Consider the following 16,760-nt stretch of genomic DNA (forward strand, 5'->3'; position numbering starts at 1 on the left):
TATAATAGAATATACAACTCAATATAATAGAATATATAACTCAATATAATAGAATATATAACTCAATATAATAAAATATAACATAATGACTTGTCAAACAGTGACAGCGACACACTCCCCTCTCTGTCTCTTGTTCCCTCCCTCTTACCTACAATAAAACAGTGAGTGAAGGATCCTCACTTTAATGCTGCTGGGGTCTTTGAATGGAGAGACGCTTGTTCATTTGCTGCAGTATGACTGGAAACATCCAATCAGGTAAGACAGCTATACATATATATATACACACACATATATATATATATATATATATATATGTATATCGTTTTTTTTCTAATTCTCTCTCTCTCCTCTAGGGTGTGCTGTGTGGCTCGGGCTGCTTGTTCTGGTTCTGTGCTGGACTCTGACCATCACTAATGCGGCACCTTTCTGCACCAATGACCAACCTGGGTGTCACACCTTGTACCTGGACAACTTGTTTGACCGAGTCGTCCAGCACTCGGCCAGGGTGCACAGCATTTCCAACGACCTCCACTCGGACTTTGTAAGATTTCTCCTGTAAAAACTGGGCTTGAAAAGTGTCTGAAATGTGAAAGTATTAAAATAAATGAGTGAAAATGTTGACTAATGTTGTTATGAGGATATTTAAACATTGCTGCTGCCATTGCTGTAGCTTTAGGGCTGTGGCTAAATATCGATGTTAAAGTGATGGGTTTTTTTCTAATCTGTGACTCATCCTCTATTTTTTAGTAACCTTTTTTCTCACGAGTCGTTTGACATTTAGCCAACAGCTAACCTTTGACATTTCCTTCTTGCGTCCATGTTTGTCCTCCTAGGAACACTACTTCCTGCGCAGTAGGAATCAAATTGACAGAGTCGGACGCAACTGTCACACTTCCACCATTCTCACCCCAAACGGCAAGGAAAACGCTCAACAAATGGCGGTACATTAACTTGTCCATTCTCCACACAAACTCTGTCTGATTGAAATAACAACAACATGTCACGACTCATGTCAGGTGTCCACGCATCTTTGTCCACAGAGAGAGGAGTTGACGGAGGTGATCCTGCGCCTCCTGGTGGCCTGGAAGGACCCTCTGTGGCGTTTCCACCAGAGCGTGGCTCAGCACCGTGACCTCAACGACTTCAGCTCAGACAGAGCTCTGGAGCTGAGTCACATGGTACACCAGCTGCACAACGGTGTGGAGAGAGTGGCCGAGAAGGTAACCTGTGTTTTTTTCAGTCCAAGTCAGACGTCGCTGTTGTAATGCCACGTGTAGCCAGCAGGTCAAATTGGGTTTGGTGGTGCTTGAGTGTCTTGTCTGGATGGGTAACCAAAGAACAGGGTGAAGACTCGGAAATGTCAAGTCTTGACGTCACACGACCAAAGCCGACACTGAACTGAACTGATCACGCTCGGACGACCTACTGTTCATATTCACTGACAGTGACGATGTGAGAAACGACAATAGGCAACATTTAAGCAACTAGGTCAACATTTTATATTTTAAAAAGTCACTGTGAAATTCCTATATTAACTGATTTTTGTTCAGTAAACCACAATTTCTACCATAGTCAAGTTAGAACAAACTGTCACTTTAAAGGATATCCTTTTTTTACACAGCAATGGTAGGCTTTTATTTTGAAAGAATAGCATGATAAAGTTCCAAATGCATTAGGAATGAGTAGATTTTTGTGTGTGTTTTGTCCTAAACAGTAGTAACTATGACTAAACAAAAGTTTTTCTGACGTTTGCTCCTGTGACTCCTCCCCTCCAGATGCAGCTCCTGGGAATTCTGAGTGACTCCATTGACAGCCAGGCGTCTCCTGAAACCACATTCCCTTCTGATTCAATGAGAGACTACGACCTCCTCTTCTGTTTCCGTCGAGACTCCAACAAGATCCAGAACTACCTGAAGATCCTCAAGTGCCGCGTTTTCCCAGAGCACAAATGTTAAAGACTGAACAGACTGTGACCCTCGACCCAAAGAGTGCTACAGCACGATACATGTTTCAACGTTATGTTGTTTACTTTGTAAAATGTTTTTGATCGAATAAAAAAAGCAAATTTCAAAGCATATACTAGCATGTTAACCTAACTTTGCTTGGGCCAAAGGGTTGAACACTTTATTACATAAAAATGAAATAAATAATAATAATAAAAACAAGACATTTTTGTGCCACGGCCAAGTTTCACACCAGAATATTTTTCCACAGACCAGGATTTTTTTTCCGTCGGAATACGTGATAGAACTATTTTTTAATATATTCTGTTTTATTGACAAGATCCAACTCATCTGAGAGTGAAATTATTTACGTTTATTTAGTGAAAAACAGAAACGAATACATTGCACCGACACTGTAAACTGTGTTTTCAGACTGCAGATCAGGGGCTTTTATGACGCTGCTGCTGCCGCTGCTATGGTGACGACCTCTGACCTTCCACTGCACCGTTCTGTGCAGGAAACATGAACAGAGCCATCCCTGTGACGTAAAGAGGACGAGAATAAGTCAGAGGTTTCTCAGGTATCTCATAGTTATACTACAGTATTTCATGATTGTACTATCAAGTCTTTTCTTTAAGTGTTTGACAAAAACGTGAATGTAATTCACATTCACACCTCTGGTAAATTAAGGGGAAACATTGAACCTTATCCTGTATGTTTTGCAAGGCACACACAGAGGGAGAAGAAAGGAAATTGAACCAGCAAACTGTTGGGTCTCCTTGCTGTGAGGTGAGAGTGGCAGCCACTCTAGATGTGGGCCTAAAATAAATGTTTGTCTGACATGTTGTGTGTCAGAAATCTGCATCTTTACATTATTATTTATGAAACTAAAAAAAAACCCTACAGTGACTGTGGGTGAAGAACTGATGATGTTACCTTTTCATGGTCACCATGGTGTCCACCTCGTGGTCCTCCTCTCTGGACTGCAGGTCCCTCAAGATAATCTGCACATGACACGGACACATCGTCAGGTCAAATCCTGACATTTGTTTCCAGATTTGAGGCGGCGCTCTGATTCTTTCTCACCTTAGCTAACCTCTCTGGCTGCTTTGTGACGAACCGCTGGTAAACCTCCACACAGAGAGAGGTCAGTTTCCCACCCCCCCTCAGGGTGTGGTGTTTGCGGGCAGGAAGAGGCGTGCCAGACGGAAGCACCACAGTGAACATTTCTGTTCCAGATTCGTCCACTTCCTGCATCAACCAAACAACAAGGAGGAAAGACAAAAGACATTAAGACGAATGTCCGATATTAACTTTTTGCCGATATTGTCCAGGCACTTAATTTTGATTCCGATATCAACTGATACCGATATAGGCCTGGAAATATGTATTTATTTATCTGTAAAAATCACTGTATGAATTACATTAATTAAATAAACTGCAATGCTGCCATCTAGTGACTTTCACTTTAATATACTGCTGTTTTTCCCCAAAACAATTTTTAGTGCACAAATCATTTGACGAAACGCAGGCACTACGTTATCGGGTTTTAATTATTGGATGAATAAACGATAACGATTCTAACAGGTATTCCTTAATATGCTAATCTCGGACAGATATTATCGGATGCTAAAATTAAGACGTTAGACCAGATGTGACCAGTGATGATGAAAAGACTAAAAGACCCTGAAGACAACGTGTGGACCCCGATGTCTGCCTACCTTCACCAGAATGTCCGCAGCAGAAAAGTCCACTGTGATCGACTCCTCCTCAGGGGCAAGGTTTTCTTTGTTGACCAGTAACCCCGCCTGCAGGGCGGCGCCCACGGCGATGACCTCATCAGTAGGCGCTGAGCTGAGAAGCTCCACGTCAGAAAACAAGTCACGGATCATTTGTTGGAGTCGGGGGATTCTTGCCGACCCTCCGCTGAGGATAACCTGAGGAGGACAAAGTCTTCATCAACAATTTCAATTATTTTGAGGAGGACAAAGTCTTCATCAACAATGATTTCAATTATTCTAAAAATAAATATTTAATTAAACCTGGTGAACATGAAATGTTTACTGGATACTGATAAACATTTATGTGATTATTTATTTTGAATACTTGAGATTTATTTTAACAACAAAAAATAAATATGTTTCTAACTTTGTGATAACTTGTTACTTTTTTACAGTTAGGACAGTTCTATACGGTACCTTGTTGATGTCACTGGTTGAGAGGTTCACCTTCTCCAGCAGGTTTTTGATTGGCTGAATGCTTTTGTTGAAAAGTGATGAGCAGAGCAGCTCAAATCGAGCTCTAAGGAAAACAAAACAACGACTGGTCAGACTGGTAACGACTCGTTACTGGAAATGTTATTGTAATGGAACACGATAGACGGCAACAAACATGGTTCTTGGCAACACACACACAAACACACACCTACAGTGATCTCACCTGGAGACGTTGCATTCAAAGTCGATGCCGTCGTACAAGGAGTCCACAAAACAGTTGGCTGAGCCCAGTGAGGACAGTGAGTGTTTGGCCATGTCGGCTCCGTTCATCAGCTTCATCATGGCGCGGGCGTTGCCACTGACATCATGTTTGAAGGTTCTAAAGAGAAACACACACACACTGTGTTAATTGGCTCTGATAATGTGCTACGTTGGCGTTAGCCACCGACCACAAGGCGACTGTAGACGTGTCCACCGACGTCACAGTTACCGTTTAAACTCGGCAGCCAGGTGCTGGGCCAAGGCCTGGGTGAAGTTCTCTCCTCCGATGTTGTGGTCAGTGTGTGTGTTTAGAACACGGAACATTCCCCCGGTGACCTGGAGCACCGTCACGCTGAGGGAGGTTCCACCTAATTTATACACCACAACGTGGCTGCAGCCACAGAGCAGACGGGCACAGTGTGAAGACAGTGAAATATTTTTACATAAAAACAGCTTCAAATGACGGCTTCAGTCTGTAGTGAGTAAAAATTGATTTTTTTTCTATCAAAGACATCAGAATATATTATGTGATGTTTTATGTGAACCCTGAATACCTCTTTCCAGCGGGACAGTCCTGTTCGATGTTGTATGCTAACAGAGCAGCCACGGGCTCGTGGATCAACCGCAGCACCTGGAGTCCTGCTGCTTCAGCTGCCTCCCTGCAAAACACACACACAGGTTCATGTCATCTTCTGTCCAAACAGTGGGCTGGATCCCAGTGGGCTGGACAGTGTACGGCGGCCCACCTTAAAGCTCGTTTCTGCGTCTGTGCAAACTCAAATGGAACCGTGATGACGGCCTCGTTGACATCAGAACCCAGCGCTGACTGAGCCGTTTCTGTCAACAGTGGAGACACCAGTCAATCACAGGTCATTCTACTGACACGACATCAGAGCTGAAGTGGTTTAACCAGGAACTCTACCTTTCATTTTACAAAAGATGAGTTTGGCGACCTCCTCTGGTGAAACATACTGCGACTGTTCTCCCGCTGTAATCTCATAATAAGCTTTTCCGCCTCTGTTCACCAACTGAGGACAACAACCGGAAACCAACGTTTAAAGTTAAAACCTAAATCCAACAAACGTGGATTCATGCTTTTATTTTGTGAGTCAAAGCTGTCAGCTGACCCACAGAGGACAGACGAGTTCACCTCACCTCACACTTGGTCTCTGATTTATGGTTCTGAGTCTCTGGATCATCAAAGCTGATGTGGAAGAAGAGAGAGTGAGTCACAGAGAGAACACACCTGTGGAACGACTCGTCACAAGTCCTGTTTACAAGTCCTGTTTACAGATGACATGTTTTTAATAATATCATTAATCTGACTATTCATCACAGTGGACTTGAATGCAGAGACAACGTGTCACCTTCTGCCCAGCACTTGTTTCACTCGGACCACCGTGTTGGCAGCGTTCCGTACTCGTCCCTGTTTTGCTGCAATTCCCACAATCTGTAGACGACGACAAACATCTATGAACACAATCTGCATCATTTCTACATTTCACTACTGTGAAAGAGATTGGACAATATTGAACATAATATACACATTTATGGAACTTTATATAACAATGCAGGGACAACTTCATTATTTGGGAATGACAAATGATCCAAATTAACTTAAATTTGACGCAAAAGATGAAGTTTTACCTGCTCGACACATTTATGGAACTTTATATAACAATCCAGGGACAACTTCATTATTTGGAAATATAATGAAGTTGTCCTTACCTGCTCTGTGTCTCTGTATCCAACCACAGCTGGAGTTACCCTGTCTCCTGCATCATTGGCCACCACGTCAGCCCGCCCGTCCTGGACACACACAGACAGACACATGTAAACATTTCATTTTATCATTATATAATTCCTAATTATGTTTTGAATGTTCATGGATACAAAAACATTAGGGAATTCGTTTCTATCACCACAGTTCAGGACCACGACATGACAAGTATTTTGTAATGTCCGTAACAGACATTAAATAATTCTTTTTTCTTTTTTTTACATCCACGACCTCAATAATCTTCGACAGGTTTAGGTTTAATATGACATTAGCTACAAACCGTTGCTAATGTTTTTGCCAACGATTCATTCAATCTTCATGTCTTGGCGTCTGAAGTTGAACTTGTGACCAGATAATCACATTTTTAACGTCCACACATGAACTCAACACCAGTAACAAACAGCGGTTATTGTCAAAATTATATAAAGTTATATAAAACGCGACATAAATAAACAGCCGTTGTTTTAATTACCTTAAACACGGCCACACAGGCGCATGTATATCCAAAGTGAACTCCTATGGCAGCCATGCTGAAACGCTGAGAACCGGAAGCTGCGCGCCGCTATCCCTATCCGTTTCCGTTTCCTTCAAAGCTCTTTTAAAATAAAAGCCTCCACGCCGTAGTGCAGACATGGGTCAAGACCAAATAAGTCTTTTAACGTTTTTCATCCGTTAAGGACTTTTAAACCGGCAAACAGACGAACTGGGGCATCTATATATAGACGTCAATTAATTAGAGATTTATTATCAAAACTGTGAATGTCTTAAGTTTTATCACTATGGATATGAAACAATTAACATTAGATAAGGTCCACTAAAGACTGCCGCAATGCTCCCTGCTGGAGAAATTGTGTAGTTGCAGCACGGCAATGACCCCTGGTCCACAGCTGACTCCGTTTTTGTTTTTTGTTTTTTTGGCTGGGACTCCAGTAGCTAATAATAAACCACAAACGCCATCATGTCGGCGTTGCCTCTCGTGATTCTGCTGTTTTTCAGAGCGATTGATTTGTCTTCCTCTGGCGACTGTGAAGGTTAGAGAGCATGGTGTGTGACCAGGGGCTGTGTTACAGTCGTGTTGTGTTAAACTACACTGTAATATTACACTAATGTGAAGCAGTCACTGCTGCGCGGTACACGCTGTACATTTATGACTGTGTCATAAACTACACGGTCCTTTCACATTTATATATATTCACTACTGTATTTAAAATAAAGGCCTGGAACATGAAAAAAGTACATACTTTTTATTGGTTGTAAACGCTATAATGCTATAAGTACCTCGAGCCGCTTTTATGTTATATGTACGTCACTTCCGGAAATATGAGAGCCACTTCCCTTTTTTATTCTGTGTCTTAATCTTTTCAAACTCTTGGTGATTTAGGTTTTAAATGAAAAATTTCAACATAATAATTTAATAAGTTATTTAATTAAATTTCAGTTATTATTCTGGTAGATTAAATGTAACACTTTTTATTTATTTTCGGTCCAAAGAAAAGTCCGTCCTGTCTTTGCTACTGATCTGTGACGTGGTGTGACTCCACAGTGTGTGAGAGTTTTCTCCGTAGGCTGTACGACAGCCTGAACGTGGCCCACACTGATCTGACCCCTGCCCTGGTGGAGGAGGAGCTGGAGCGGAGCTGCACGGTGGCCCAGGGCAAAGAGGCCCGGCTGGTGAGGAGACGTTCGATTCCGTGTCTCTTTCTGTTCAGAGAGTCAGGTGTAAACAACAGAAAAACTCACAGTACATTCTGGTGTCCTAGTGCTACTACCTGGGAGCCAGCAGTGACGCAGCAACACGGGTCACAGCCTCCGTGTCCAGACCGCTGGCCTCCCACGTCCCCGTGGAGAAGATCTGTCAGCGGCTCAGCAGCAGAGACACTCAGATCTGTCAGCTCAGATACGGTAACAACAACAACAACAACAACAACGACCAAATGTCTGAATGTCTGAGAGATTTGTGTTGCGTTTCCTGCACACAGAGCCTCGGCTGAAGGACCTGAGCAGCGAGTCACTGCAGAAGCTGAGGGTGTTGGAGCTGAGGAACATCTTAGCCTCGTGGGGTGAAGAGTGTCGCGGCTGCCTGGAGAAACACGAGTTCGTCAGCCTCATCCAGCGGAAGGCATCACAGCACGGGGGCGCTGTTTGACTCTGAATGACTTCAGTCACTGCAGGCTCGAGTATGAACGAGTGAAGGGGTGACAGGAGGGGGTCGTCGGTGACGTCATTGAGTCCGTGGCATCAGAAAAAAAAGTTTTTATTTTGTTCTCTGTATACATGTTAATAAAGTCATTATTTACATCCACTTTATGACACCGGGCGTTTGCAGTGTAAAGCTGTCATTCCAGAACTAACAATTGTGTTAGTTTATACCTAACAGAAAGATGGCGCTCTAACTCGCACTGATAGTGATTTGTAGTTTGAGCTTTAGATCATTTACATATTAAATAAACACCAAATTACAACGTTAAGAAAAATATTTAGTGAACAATTTGAGCATACATATACACAGTGTGTACCAGTGAAATACTGTGATGTTTCCCATGACGTTTTACAGTAGTACTGACGTACTTACCAGAGAACTGTTTTCCACATAAAAGCTTAACCACAACTTTCGACACTTTTTTTTTAACGTACAATTCACATTTCTTTTACTCTAGTCTGAAACCTGGGCCTGTTTAGTTGAACACAACACTGATGTAGTCACAGCAATTGAGGAAAGACACAGACAAAGATCTTCATCAGCTCTGAGTCTCTTTTTTTTAGTTTTTATAGCCATCTGCTGCCACCTGGTGGAAGAGTATTTCATTGTTTTGCCTGATAAATGATTTAAGTAAATGAATCATAATTATTAATGCTATCGTCAGACTCCACCGTGATGGCATTTGTGCCAATGTAAAAAATGTCTAATTTTGAAATGAAACAGGAAACTGCTGAAGGGTTACGATGGGAAAAGTTGTCAAAGCTGTTTGGAGTGTCTGTGAAACGTGAGGCAGATGTACTGAGAAGACATACAGTATAACACATATAAAACAATATCACATGTGACAACAGACATCACCAACAGATCACTGAGCCACAGCAGGTGGATCCCTGCCACGAGCTCACTAAGAACCTGCGTGATTGGTTCTGGTTTAGTGTTGTCTCACAGGAACGTCGGTAGCCACGCTCTGTGCTGCAGGTATTTGTTGACCATATATGGACGGCAGATGAAGACCATGTGACAAACGTGCGTTCATTCATTTCCGTCTGTTTCAGAGAAAAGCTCCGGCGTGTCGATCATCTGTCGGTTGTACAGACTCAGTTTGTTCCTCAGTTTACATTTGGCCTCATTTTCCACCACTCTGTCCGCTACGACAAGAAAGAAAAATATTTAAATATATATTATATCAAAATATATATATACAGTATATGTATATATGTATATATATCTGCCAACACTTCCATCACTCCTTCAAACAGGAAAAGGCTTGATGCTAACCCTAGATAAAATCCAACACCCATTGGTACATGAAATGCACCACCTTCACATACTTTTCTACCACTCCTGACCTCTTCAAATAGAACCTGCATTAGTTCCTTTTTTCTCTCTCTCTACTGAGGAAGTGAATATTAAAATAAACCTTACCGTCAAAACTCTGTGCGGTGCCAGATATTAGCGTGTTAGCCCTGCAGTCCTCACAGGGCAGCCCCCCTTCCTCCCCGGAACAGCTGCATTGTACCGGGCAGCTGCTGTAAAGATCCAGTTCCACCTCACTGTAGGTGCCCCCACCACTGCTGAGAAACGTCACCTCTGATTGGCTGCATTCAAGAGGCGTGTCCTCCGCTACTAAACCCGGGAGAGAGCTCTCCTCATCGTGCTCCACGGGTAAGGAGGGGGGAGTCGGATCGACGTTCAGGCTGTGGGGTTGATCGGGCGGGGGGCCACTGGGTGAAGGGAGCAGCTGACTCAGAGACAGGAGAACCTGGACACAGTGGAGAACGGGTTCATGATTCCAGTTAGAACGGAGACGGTCGTCGCAGCGTCAGAGTCGCTTTTATGTTAAATGTTTGACGTTAAACGTTGCTCACATCTTCCATGGCGGGCCTCTGGTTGTGGCGGCTGGCGGTGCATTTTAAGGCCAGACTCAGGAGGCTGAGGGCCACGGCGGTCGGCCACTGACCGGCCGTCTGGTCCAAGAACTGCAGACAGGAGTCCAGGCTGCCTCCACTCTGCTCCACTGCTGCGTCCAGTACGTCCCTCTGGACAACACCACCACATCTTTTCATCACATGCTTTTATTTTTTTATTCATCCTGACGTTGACGAAGCATCGTTAACGCCACTCGTCAAACATGTCATTATAACAACAAACACGACGAGTGAAGACACGTTTATAAAGGTGGAGGTCGTAAATCTACTGTGTTTGAACTACAATAATAAGAATTGGTTGGTTTTTGTATTCCTAACCCGGCCACTGGGGGGCACAATCTATACTTGGATAAATTTGTAAAGACAAATCTGCTGTTTAAAACAAAAAGCATCAAAACAGTGGGAAATAAACTAATATAAACTTATAAACTAAGTTTGGGATTTTGTGGTTAATCACAGTGGGAAATAAACTAATATAAACTTGGAATTGAATTAGGAGGTTTGGGATTTTGTGGTTAATTAAAAAAATACAAATCCTCACAACAAATATTTCTATTTTTTTTAAACACAGCTGCATAAACTGTAACAACAACAACAGCAACAACAACAACAACAGCAACAACAACAACCTCAAACTGCTGCGAGTGAATGTAAACATATTTAAATACAACCGTCATGCAGTTCACAAACTCACCAGTAGGGCTGGCTGTTTGGGCTCATACTCGATGACCTGTCGTCCAGTTATTGTTTCCATTATGACCTGAGTGCAGAAAAAGTCCTGTTAGAATCAGTTAAGGAAACTATAGAACGAAATAAAAAAAAAAATCAACTGAAAAATCAACTCCAGTTCAAGAAAAGAAAGAAAAAGATAAACAACAACATTAGTAAATAATCAATAACGACGAGGTCGATCTTTACTCTGATCAAACGTAGTGTTAATACATTTATATTATTGATAATTAATAATAATCTGAATTTTATTGATCCCATATTTGGGAAATTCCTGTGTCAACAGCAGATATGTGATGTCACCGCTCCAGTTCAAAGGTCAAGTTACTGTAACTGTGTGTCAGGATGAAGTCAATCCTGACACTCAGTTACAGTTGTTTTTCTTCTGTTGTGTTTGGGATTTCCCGGAATTCCCAGGAGTCTTTTCCCAGAAAATGAAAAGAGGCCAATTCTGGAATTTCCCGCCTCCACAGTCAGAGATAAAAGTGACGCAACAATAAAAGACCAGGTTTCCTGCACTTTGACCCTGAGCTGCTGTCCTGTCAGACAGGAAGTAGGAAGAACGACGACAAAGAGTATAAATAAAGTATAACTCTTATCTCCTGCCGTGAAGGTCCACCGTAGTCTGACCTGATGAGTTACTGCCCCCTAGTGGAGGTTGATTTAACAGCCTTAAACCAGGTGATTAACTCATTGACTTCTCACCATTCCGAAGCTGTAGACGTCCAGGCTGAAGGACAGTCGCTGGTGTCGGATGAACTCCTCGGGCAGATACCCCTGGTTTCTGTAGAAGCCCCTGCTGACCGTGTCGGTGCAGCACTGAGAGGCTAAACTAGGGCGGAGGCGGGCCAGGCCGAAGTCGGACAGCTGGGGCTGCAGGGCGTGGTCCAGCAGGATGTTGGCGCTGTCCACAGAAACGAGAACGTTAACGTTAACACCACAAGTTTTCACGCTGATATTATTATTCATTAATAACCAAACTGATGTCGGATATTAACTTTTTGCCGATATCCAATACGCCGATATCGCCCAAACACTCAATTTCCAATTACGATATCAACTGACACCAATATAGCGGGGCAGTCGTGGCCTGGTGGTTAAGGAAGGTAAGTGCCGCCCACTAAGGTGATGGGTTAATTTTAGGGCGAAACCCAGGCATTGTGTTATTAACAATTCTAACAGACATTACATAATTATGCTAATATCGCATTTAAAACAAAATTGTCTGAGAAAAACAGAACCTAGAATTAAACATAAATATATGTTTTAAATGTATATTAAAATATAAATATATATATATTCATGATGAGAACTCCTTGATTTGTCCCACAGCCGGAACTCCAGACGAGGAGAGACGGACCGTGGTCCAGCACTGACTCAGACCTGGAGATGTTGCCACAGATGACGGAGCAGGACGGGGCGGTGTGGAGGTGATGAACGCCTTGGCCACGCCCTTGATGATGATGAGACGCTGCTCCCAGGACAAGGACAACTTTCCCTCCTGCACAGAAACACCTGAGTTCAATCTCACACCGCGATCACATGCTTTTATTACCCTGCACCGGCAGAACTGGGGCAAAGACAGGGGGGTGAAGGGGGAGGAGGGGCAGGTTTGAACCTGAAAGTGAAGTGACATATATTTTCCACACGTTGAGCTCAGATGACGCCGACATTTCTGTTCCTTCTATGTGTCAACACTGCATGTTTTTTGTATCGTACTTTATAAAACTTTATTTCTGTGAAGTCGCTGTATTTGTTTTACTTCAAACTGAAGTACCTGGAACCAAGTACTGTTTCAGCCGAAGTTGTTTGACTTTGCTGTAGTGATGAATTCCCTTCCCTTTAGCTGCTGATACTTTTTGAGGGTACTTTTATATATAAGTACTGTATTTAGGTCCCAGTAACAGCAGCTACTTCCTGTTCCACTTCCTGTTCCACTTCCTGTTTGTCATTTTACACATTGTGATCTAACGCACAAACAACACTTCACTCACAGACAATGGACACAAACCACATCGTGTTCAACAATAATACAACGTGTTCACATTTGGTGATGATGTTAACATTTATATTTATTTATTTTAACAGTAATTATTTTGTAAAAATAATTAAAATAAATACTTTTTTTTCTCCTGATTCTACTTCCTTTCCAGGTTGTTCTAAACTTACTCAGTGGGTCCCAAAGTGGGGGGCGTGTCCCGGACTTATATATTATAGCATGATGTACAGCAGTGTTTCCAAACATGTTTTGAGCCACATATATATCATCAGGATAGACCCCACGTCACCAAACAAAAATCTAACAAAACGTCGATGGAATGAAATCTAATAATCTTCCAGTTCAAACGACCTCATCATTGACTAAAATCTCAGTCTGTTTAGTTGAAGACGACGCTGATTTAATGGCAGGAATTGAAGAAAGACACTCACAAAGATCTTCTTCAACAGCTCTGATAATGTTTGTTAGTTTTCATAGCCATCTGCTGCCCCCTAGCAGTAGATGATTTAATTGTTCTGCCTTTCATGCTCTGATGAGCAAAGAAAAATGATACTGAATAAATAAAACTGGAACTACGCAGTACTTTTAGTAAAAAACTGTGATGAAAGGTGTGGTTCACCTGCTGGTGTAGCCTGTGGTACAGCGATCCGTTGGGAAGGTACGGGTACACGAGACAGTAGTTGCCCTCATCAGAGAAACAGCCAATAGGGTGCAAGATGTTTGGGTGCTGATGCCTGCAAATACGCGACAACAAATACTTCGTTAAACATCAGTATTCAACGCAGACCGAGGTACGAGTGAACGAGTGGCACGTACACGCGGTGGACTTCCATTTCCTGCAGGAAGGCGTCCCACTGCGTCTTCCAGGACAGACTCTGAACCTGGACCAGGACACAAACACAAACACGTCACAGTCGGGACCCCGCCCCCAAAAACCACTGACACTGTGGACGCCCACGTCTGTAGGTCACAAAGCTGCCCAGAAAAAAGGTCCAACGAAGTTTTCTCATGTACTGGTACAGTACTGGTACAGTACAGTGTGTACGGGTGTCAGTACAACGACTGTGTACTCTGTACTGTGTACTGTGTACTCTGTACTGTGTACTCTGGGTATTTACCTGTTTGAAAAGCTTCACTGCGTACGTTTGATCTCCAACGTGTGCTCTGTAGACGGTGGCGAAGTCGCTCTCTGAGATCTTCATCCCAGGATGAAAATCTTTACTTCCTTCGATGATGTCACGCAGCGTGATGACGGGCGGCTGACGTTCCACCACTTGAGTCACTGAGAAACAAAGAGTCAAAGCCGTGACACCGACCACTTCTCTCACACTCAGGGAAACTTCCTCCCAGAATCATTTTTTACCCCGCGGGAACGTCCAATCGTGTTCGACTTGTCGACGGCGTTGCTGCATCGCCAACTCTGGAAAAACACAAAACAATTCATCATTGTTCAGTGTTGTTCAATGAATCAGTTAGAACTCAGGCTGATGACATCATCACTTCACCACAAACAGGAACAAAAACAGGTCTGAACGTTTCCTGCGTGAACAGCTACTTCCCTGCAGCTAAGACGAAGTGAACGTTCTCACTCACAGGAATCTGAGATCCTGCTGTGAAGAACGAAGACCAGACTGAGACGAACAAAGGTGTCCAACCTGAACTGATATATGTATATATATATTTATGTACACAAACACACATATATGTGTATGTACGTATATAGGTGTGTATATCTGTACACGTTGTTATGTACATACATATATACACACACACAGGAATGTGTATATATGTGTATGTAAATATATATACCATACATACATATATGTATGTGTATCTTACAAAATATATTTCATACAAAAATGCTATGTATGTGTATCTTACAAAATATATTACATACAAATATGCATGTATGTGTATGGAATACAAATGTTTCTGTGTATACATATAGAGTATACATAGACTGTAAATATATACACAGTATACAGTATATATGTATATTAATATATATATGCATATACATTTGCATATATATGACATATATACACACAATAATTTATATTGTGTTATTCCACAATAACATATATACATACATAATATATGTAATATATATATTGTAAGAAACATATATACATATATATATATTGTATGATATATGCACATCAAACACATACAAACATATGTCTAGAAGATATATTTATATACTGAACACATACTGCCATATACAGTATGTATATAAAGTCATACAGTACATACATATATAGGGATATATGTAGATATATATGTGTGGTATATTGGGTAGACTTTCTGTGTAACCTAGTTCTTTGTAGTACTGTAAAAGTAAACAGGATACCTAGCGGTGAGTGACTCTGCTTGGGGCCCTGGAGGAGCTGCAGCGCCCTGTAGTGGCCCATGTCCTGCAGCACCGTCAGCAGCTCCGTCACCCTGGTGTTCTGCTGGGCCCAGGACCACAGCAGCTCCCTGCTGGGGCTGCGCCCCGCCGCCTCCAGGCGCTCTAACCGGCGAACCTCAGAGTAGTCGGGTACGATGCGGACAGCTGGAGGAGAAGTCGTATATATTTCTTTTTTACAAATATATTTATTATGTTGTCAAACACACACGGTGTGAAAGTCTAGACCTGATAAACTAATCTGTCTTTGGTTATGTTTTCAAAATCACGCTGAAGTCAAGTCTGAGTCAAAAGGTTGTTTAGCAAGAAATGATGACACCTGGGGGCAGTCCTGATTATCATACATGTTGTTGTTTTTGTTGTTGTTGTTGTTGTTGTTGTTGTTGGAGCTCATCCTTACAGGTTCACACACTGATCGTCATGATGCTGCTGCTGCTGCTGCTGCTGATCACAAACCCACACGCTCTAACCCACTGGAGATACGTGGGCCACATCTGTGGCCACATCTGAACACAGATGAGACTCACGCGCCCCAGATTGTGGGAACCACTGGCTCATACAATCAAACGGATTGAAAGCTCGTTTTTATCAGACAAAGTTTGGAACCGAACCGTATAATGTTGAAGCTTGAACTTCCCGAAGAAATGATTGATAATAATAATAATATTAATAATAATAATAATAATAATAATAATAATAATAATAATAATAATAATAATAATAATAATAATAATAATAATATAGAAATAATAGCGGGTTAAACTCCCGAGAACTGATTCCGCAATAAGAGTTCTATCAGAAGAACGGATCTGACTGTACTGACCTGAGATGACTGTCATCTACACACACACACACACACACACACACCGAACACCGAACTCACCGAGTCCCCGCCAGCCCAGAATGTCCCCCCCGCTGTCCAGGATCCTGCAGAGCTCCTCCATCAGCAGAGGGGGGAGGTCGTAGAGAAAAGCGTCCATCGGTCCTCACCCACTGACTTCGCGTCTCACAGTGACAGCAGGAGGAGGAACTGCTGTTACTCAACACGGAAACTCCGTCCTTCCTTCGCAGCCCGTCACTGCTGCGTGACTCAACTCGACCGCGGTCCACGGTCTCCTCCAACACAGTCTCCAAAGTCAAATGTTCCAGCGGAAAAGTGAAAATTCTGGAGTAGATTTAAAAAAAAATCCCAGAGAGCCTTATTTTGAAAATTAAAACTTGTTAAGAAACGCACTGTGTTACGACATGTTTACACCGGGTTTTCAACCACCAACCACGAACACTTCTGAAATCAAGA

The 16,760-nt window shown here is 42.5% G+C and overlaps 4 protein-coding genes and 1 long non-coding RNA gene across 5 annotated transcripts; 2 read left to right on the forward strand and 3 right to left on the reverse strand.

Annotated features, from left to right (window-relative positions):
* The first annotated feature begins 103 nt into the window (after positions 1–103).
* Positions 104–2,164, forward strand: prl2 (prolactin 2). The gene is made up of 5 exons (XM_025058138.1): positions 104–255; positions 354–541; positions 834–941; positions 1,041–1,220; positions 1,776–2,164. The coding sequence occupies exons 1-5, from the start codon at positions 204–206 to the stop codon at positions 1,953–1,955; spliced, it is 708 nt and encodes a 235-aa protein (XP_024913906.1). The 5' UTR covers positions 104–203; the 3' UTR covers positions 1,956–2,164.
* Positions 2,165–2,295: 131 nt separating this feature from the next.
* hspa14 (heat shock protein 14) lies at positions 2,296–6,800 on the reverse strand. The gene is made up of 14 exons (XM_008315985.3): positions 6,673–6,800; positions 6,149–6,229; positions 5,788–5,870; positions 5,576–5,624; positions 5,343–5,448; positions 5,167–5,257; positions 4,975–5,079; positions 4,650–4,811; positions 4,383–4,538; positions 4,142–4,244; positions 3,665–3,880; positions 3,030–3,194; positions 2,880–2,947; positions 2,296–2,481 (listed from the first exon to the last, which is right to left on the reverse strand). Exons 1-14 carry the CDS (start codon positions 6,727–6,729, stop codon positions 2,394–2,396), a joined length of 1,530 nt encoding a protein of 509 aa, XP_008314207.1. The 5' UTR covers positions 6,730–6,800; the 3' UTR covers positions 2,296–2,393.
* Positions 6,801–7,072: 272 nt separating this feature from the next.
* Positions 7,073–8,507, forward strand: cdnf (cerebral dopamine neurotrophic factor). Its single transcript, XM_008315986.3, has 4 exons — positions 7,073–7,231; positions 7,744–7,871; positions 7,961–8,102; positions 8,180–8,507. Exons 1-4 carry the CDS (start codon positions 7,159–7,161, stop codon positions 8,344–8,346), a joined length of 510 nt encoding a protein of 169 aa, XP_008314208.1. The 5' UTR covers positions 7,073–7,158; the 3' UTR covers positions 8,347–8,507.
* On the reverse strand, positions 7,430–8,287 carry LOC112487421 (uncharacterized). Its single transcript, XR_003050478.1, has 2 exons — positions 7,967–8,287; positions 7,430–7,897 (listed from the first exon to the last, which is right to left on the reverse strand). It is a non-coding gene; the product is annotated as an uncharacterized LOC112487421 (long non-coding RNA).
* irak3 (interleukin-1 receptor-associated kinase 3) lies at positions 8,439–16,752 on the reverse strand. Its single transcript, XM_008315984.3, is given in 13 exon segments — positions 8,439–9,548; positions 9,826–10,162; positions 10,269–10,439; positions 11,023–11,088; positions 11,763–11,961; positions 12,441–12,498; positions 12,501–12,558; positions 13,676–13,790; positions 13,873–13,937; positions 14,175–14,338; positions 14,420–14,476; positions 15,407–15,610; positions 16,347–16,752. Coding segments are annotated over 13 exon segments (1,707 nt in total). The 5' UTR covers positions 16,444–16,752; the 3' UTR covers positions 8,439–9,432.
* Between the last annotated feature and the right edge of the window lie 8 nt (positions 16,753–16,760).

The sequence above is a fragment of the Cynoglossus semilaevis genome, chromosome 8 (genome assembly GCF_000523025.1).
Source record: "Cynoglossus semilaevis isolate Cse_v1.0 chromosome 8, Cse_v1.0, whole genome shotgun sequence".
Classification (NCBI taxonomy): domain Eukaryota; kingdom Metazoa; phylum Chordata; class Actinopteri; order Pleuronectiformes; family Cynoglossidae; genus Cynoglossus; species Cynoglossus semilaevis.

Excerpts from the sequence above, each read along its gene's own strand:
- prl2 (XM_025058138.1), top strand. The coding sequence starts at position 204 with ATGGAGAGACGCTTGTTCATTTGCTGCAGTATGACTGGAAACATCCAA. Across the intron at positions 942-1,040 it reads AAAACGCTCAACAAATGGCG|AGAGAGGAGTTGACGGAGGT; the intron begins GTACATTAACTT and ends CTTTGTCCACAG. Across the intron at positions 1,221-1,775 it reads TGGAGAGAGTGGCCGAGAAG|ATGCAGCTCCTGGGAATTCT; the intron begins GTAACCTGTGTT and ends CCTCCCCTCCAG.
- cdnf (XM_008315986.3), top strand. The coding sequence starts at position 7,159 with ATGTCGGCGTTGCCTCTCGTGATTCTGCTGTTTTTCAGAGCGATTGAT. Across the intron at positions 7,872-7,960 it reads AGGGCAAAGAGGCCCGGCTG|TGCTACTACCTGGGAGCCAG; the intron begins GTGAGGAGACGT and ends CTGGTGTCCTAG. Across the intron at positions 8,103-8,179 it reads GATCTGTCAGCTCAGATACG|AGCCTCGGCTGAAGGACCTG; the intron begins GTAACAACAACA and ends TCCTGCACACAG.
- hspa14 (XM_008315985.3), bottom strand. The coding sequence starts at position 6,729 with ATGGCTGCCATAGGAGTTCACTTTGGATATACATGCGCCTGTGTGGCC. Across the intron at positions 5,258-5,342 it reads CATCTTTTGTAAAATGAAAG|AAACGGCTCAGTCAGCGCTG; the intron begins GTAGAGTTCCTG and ends CACTGTTGACAG. Across the intron at positions 3,195-3,664 it reads CTGCGGACATTCTGGTGAAG|GAAGTGGACGAATCTGGAAC; the intron begins GTAGGCAGACAT and ends TGGTTGATGCAG.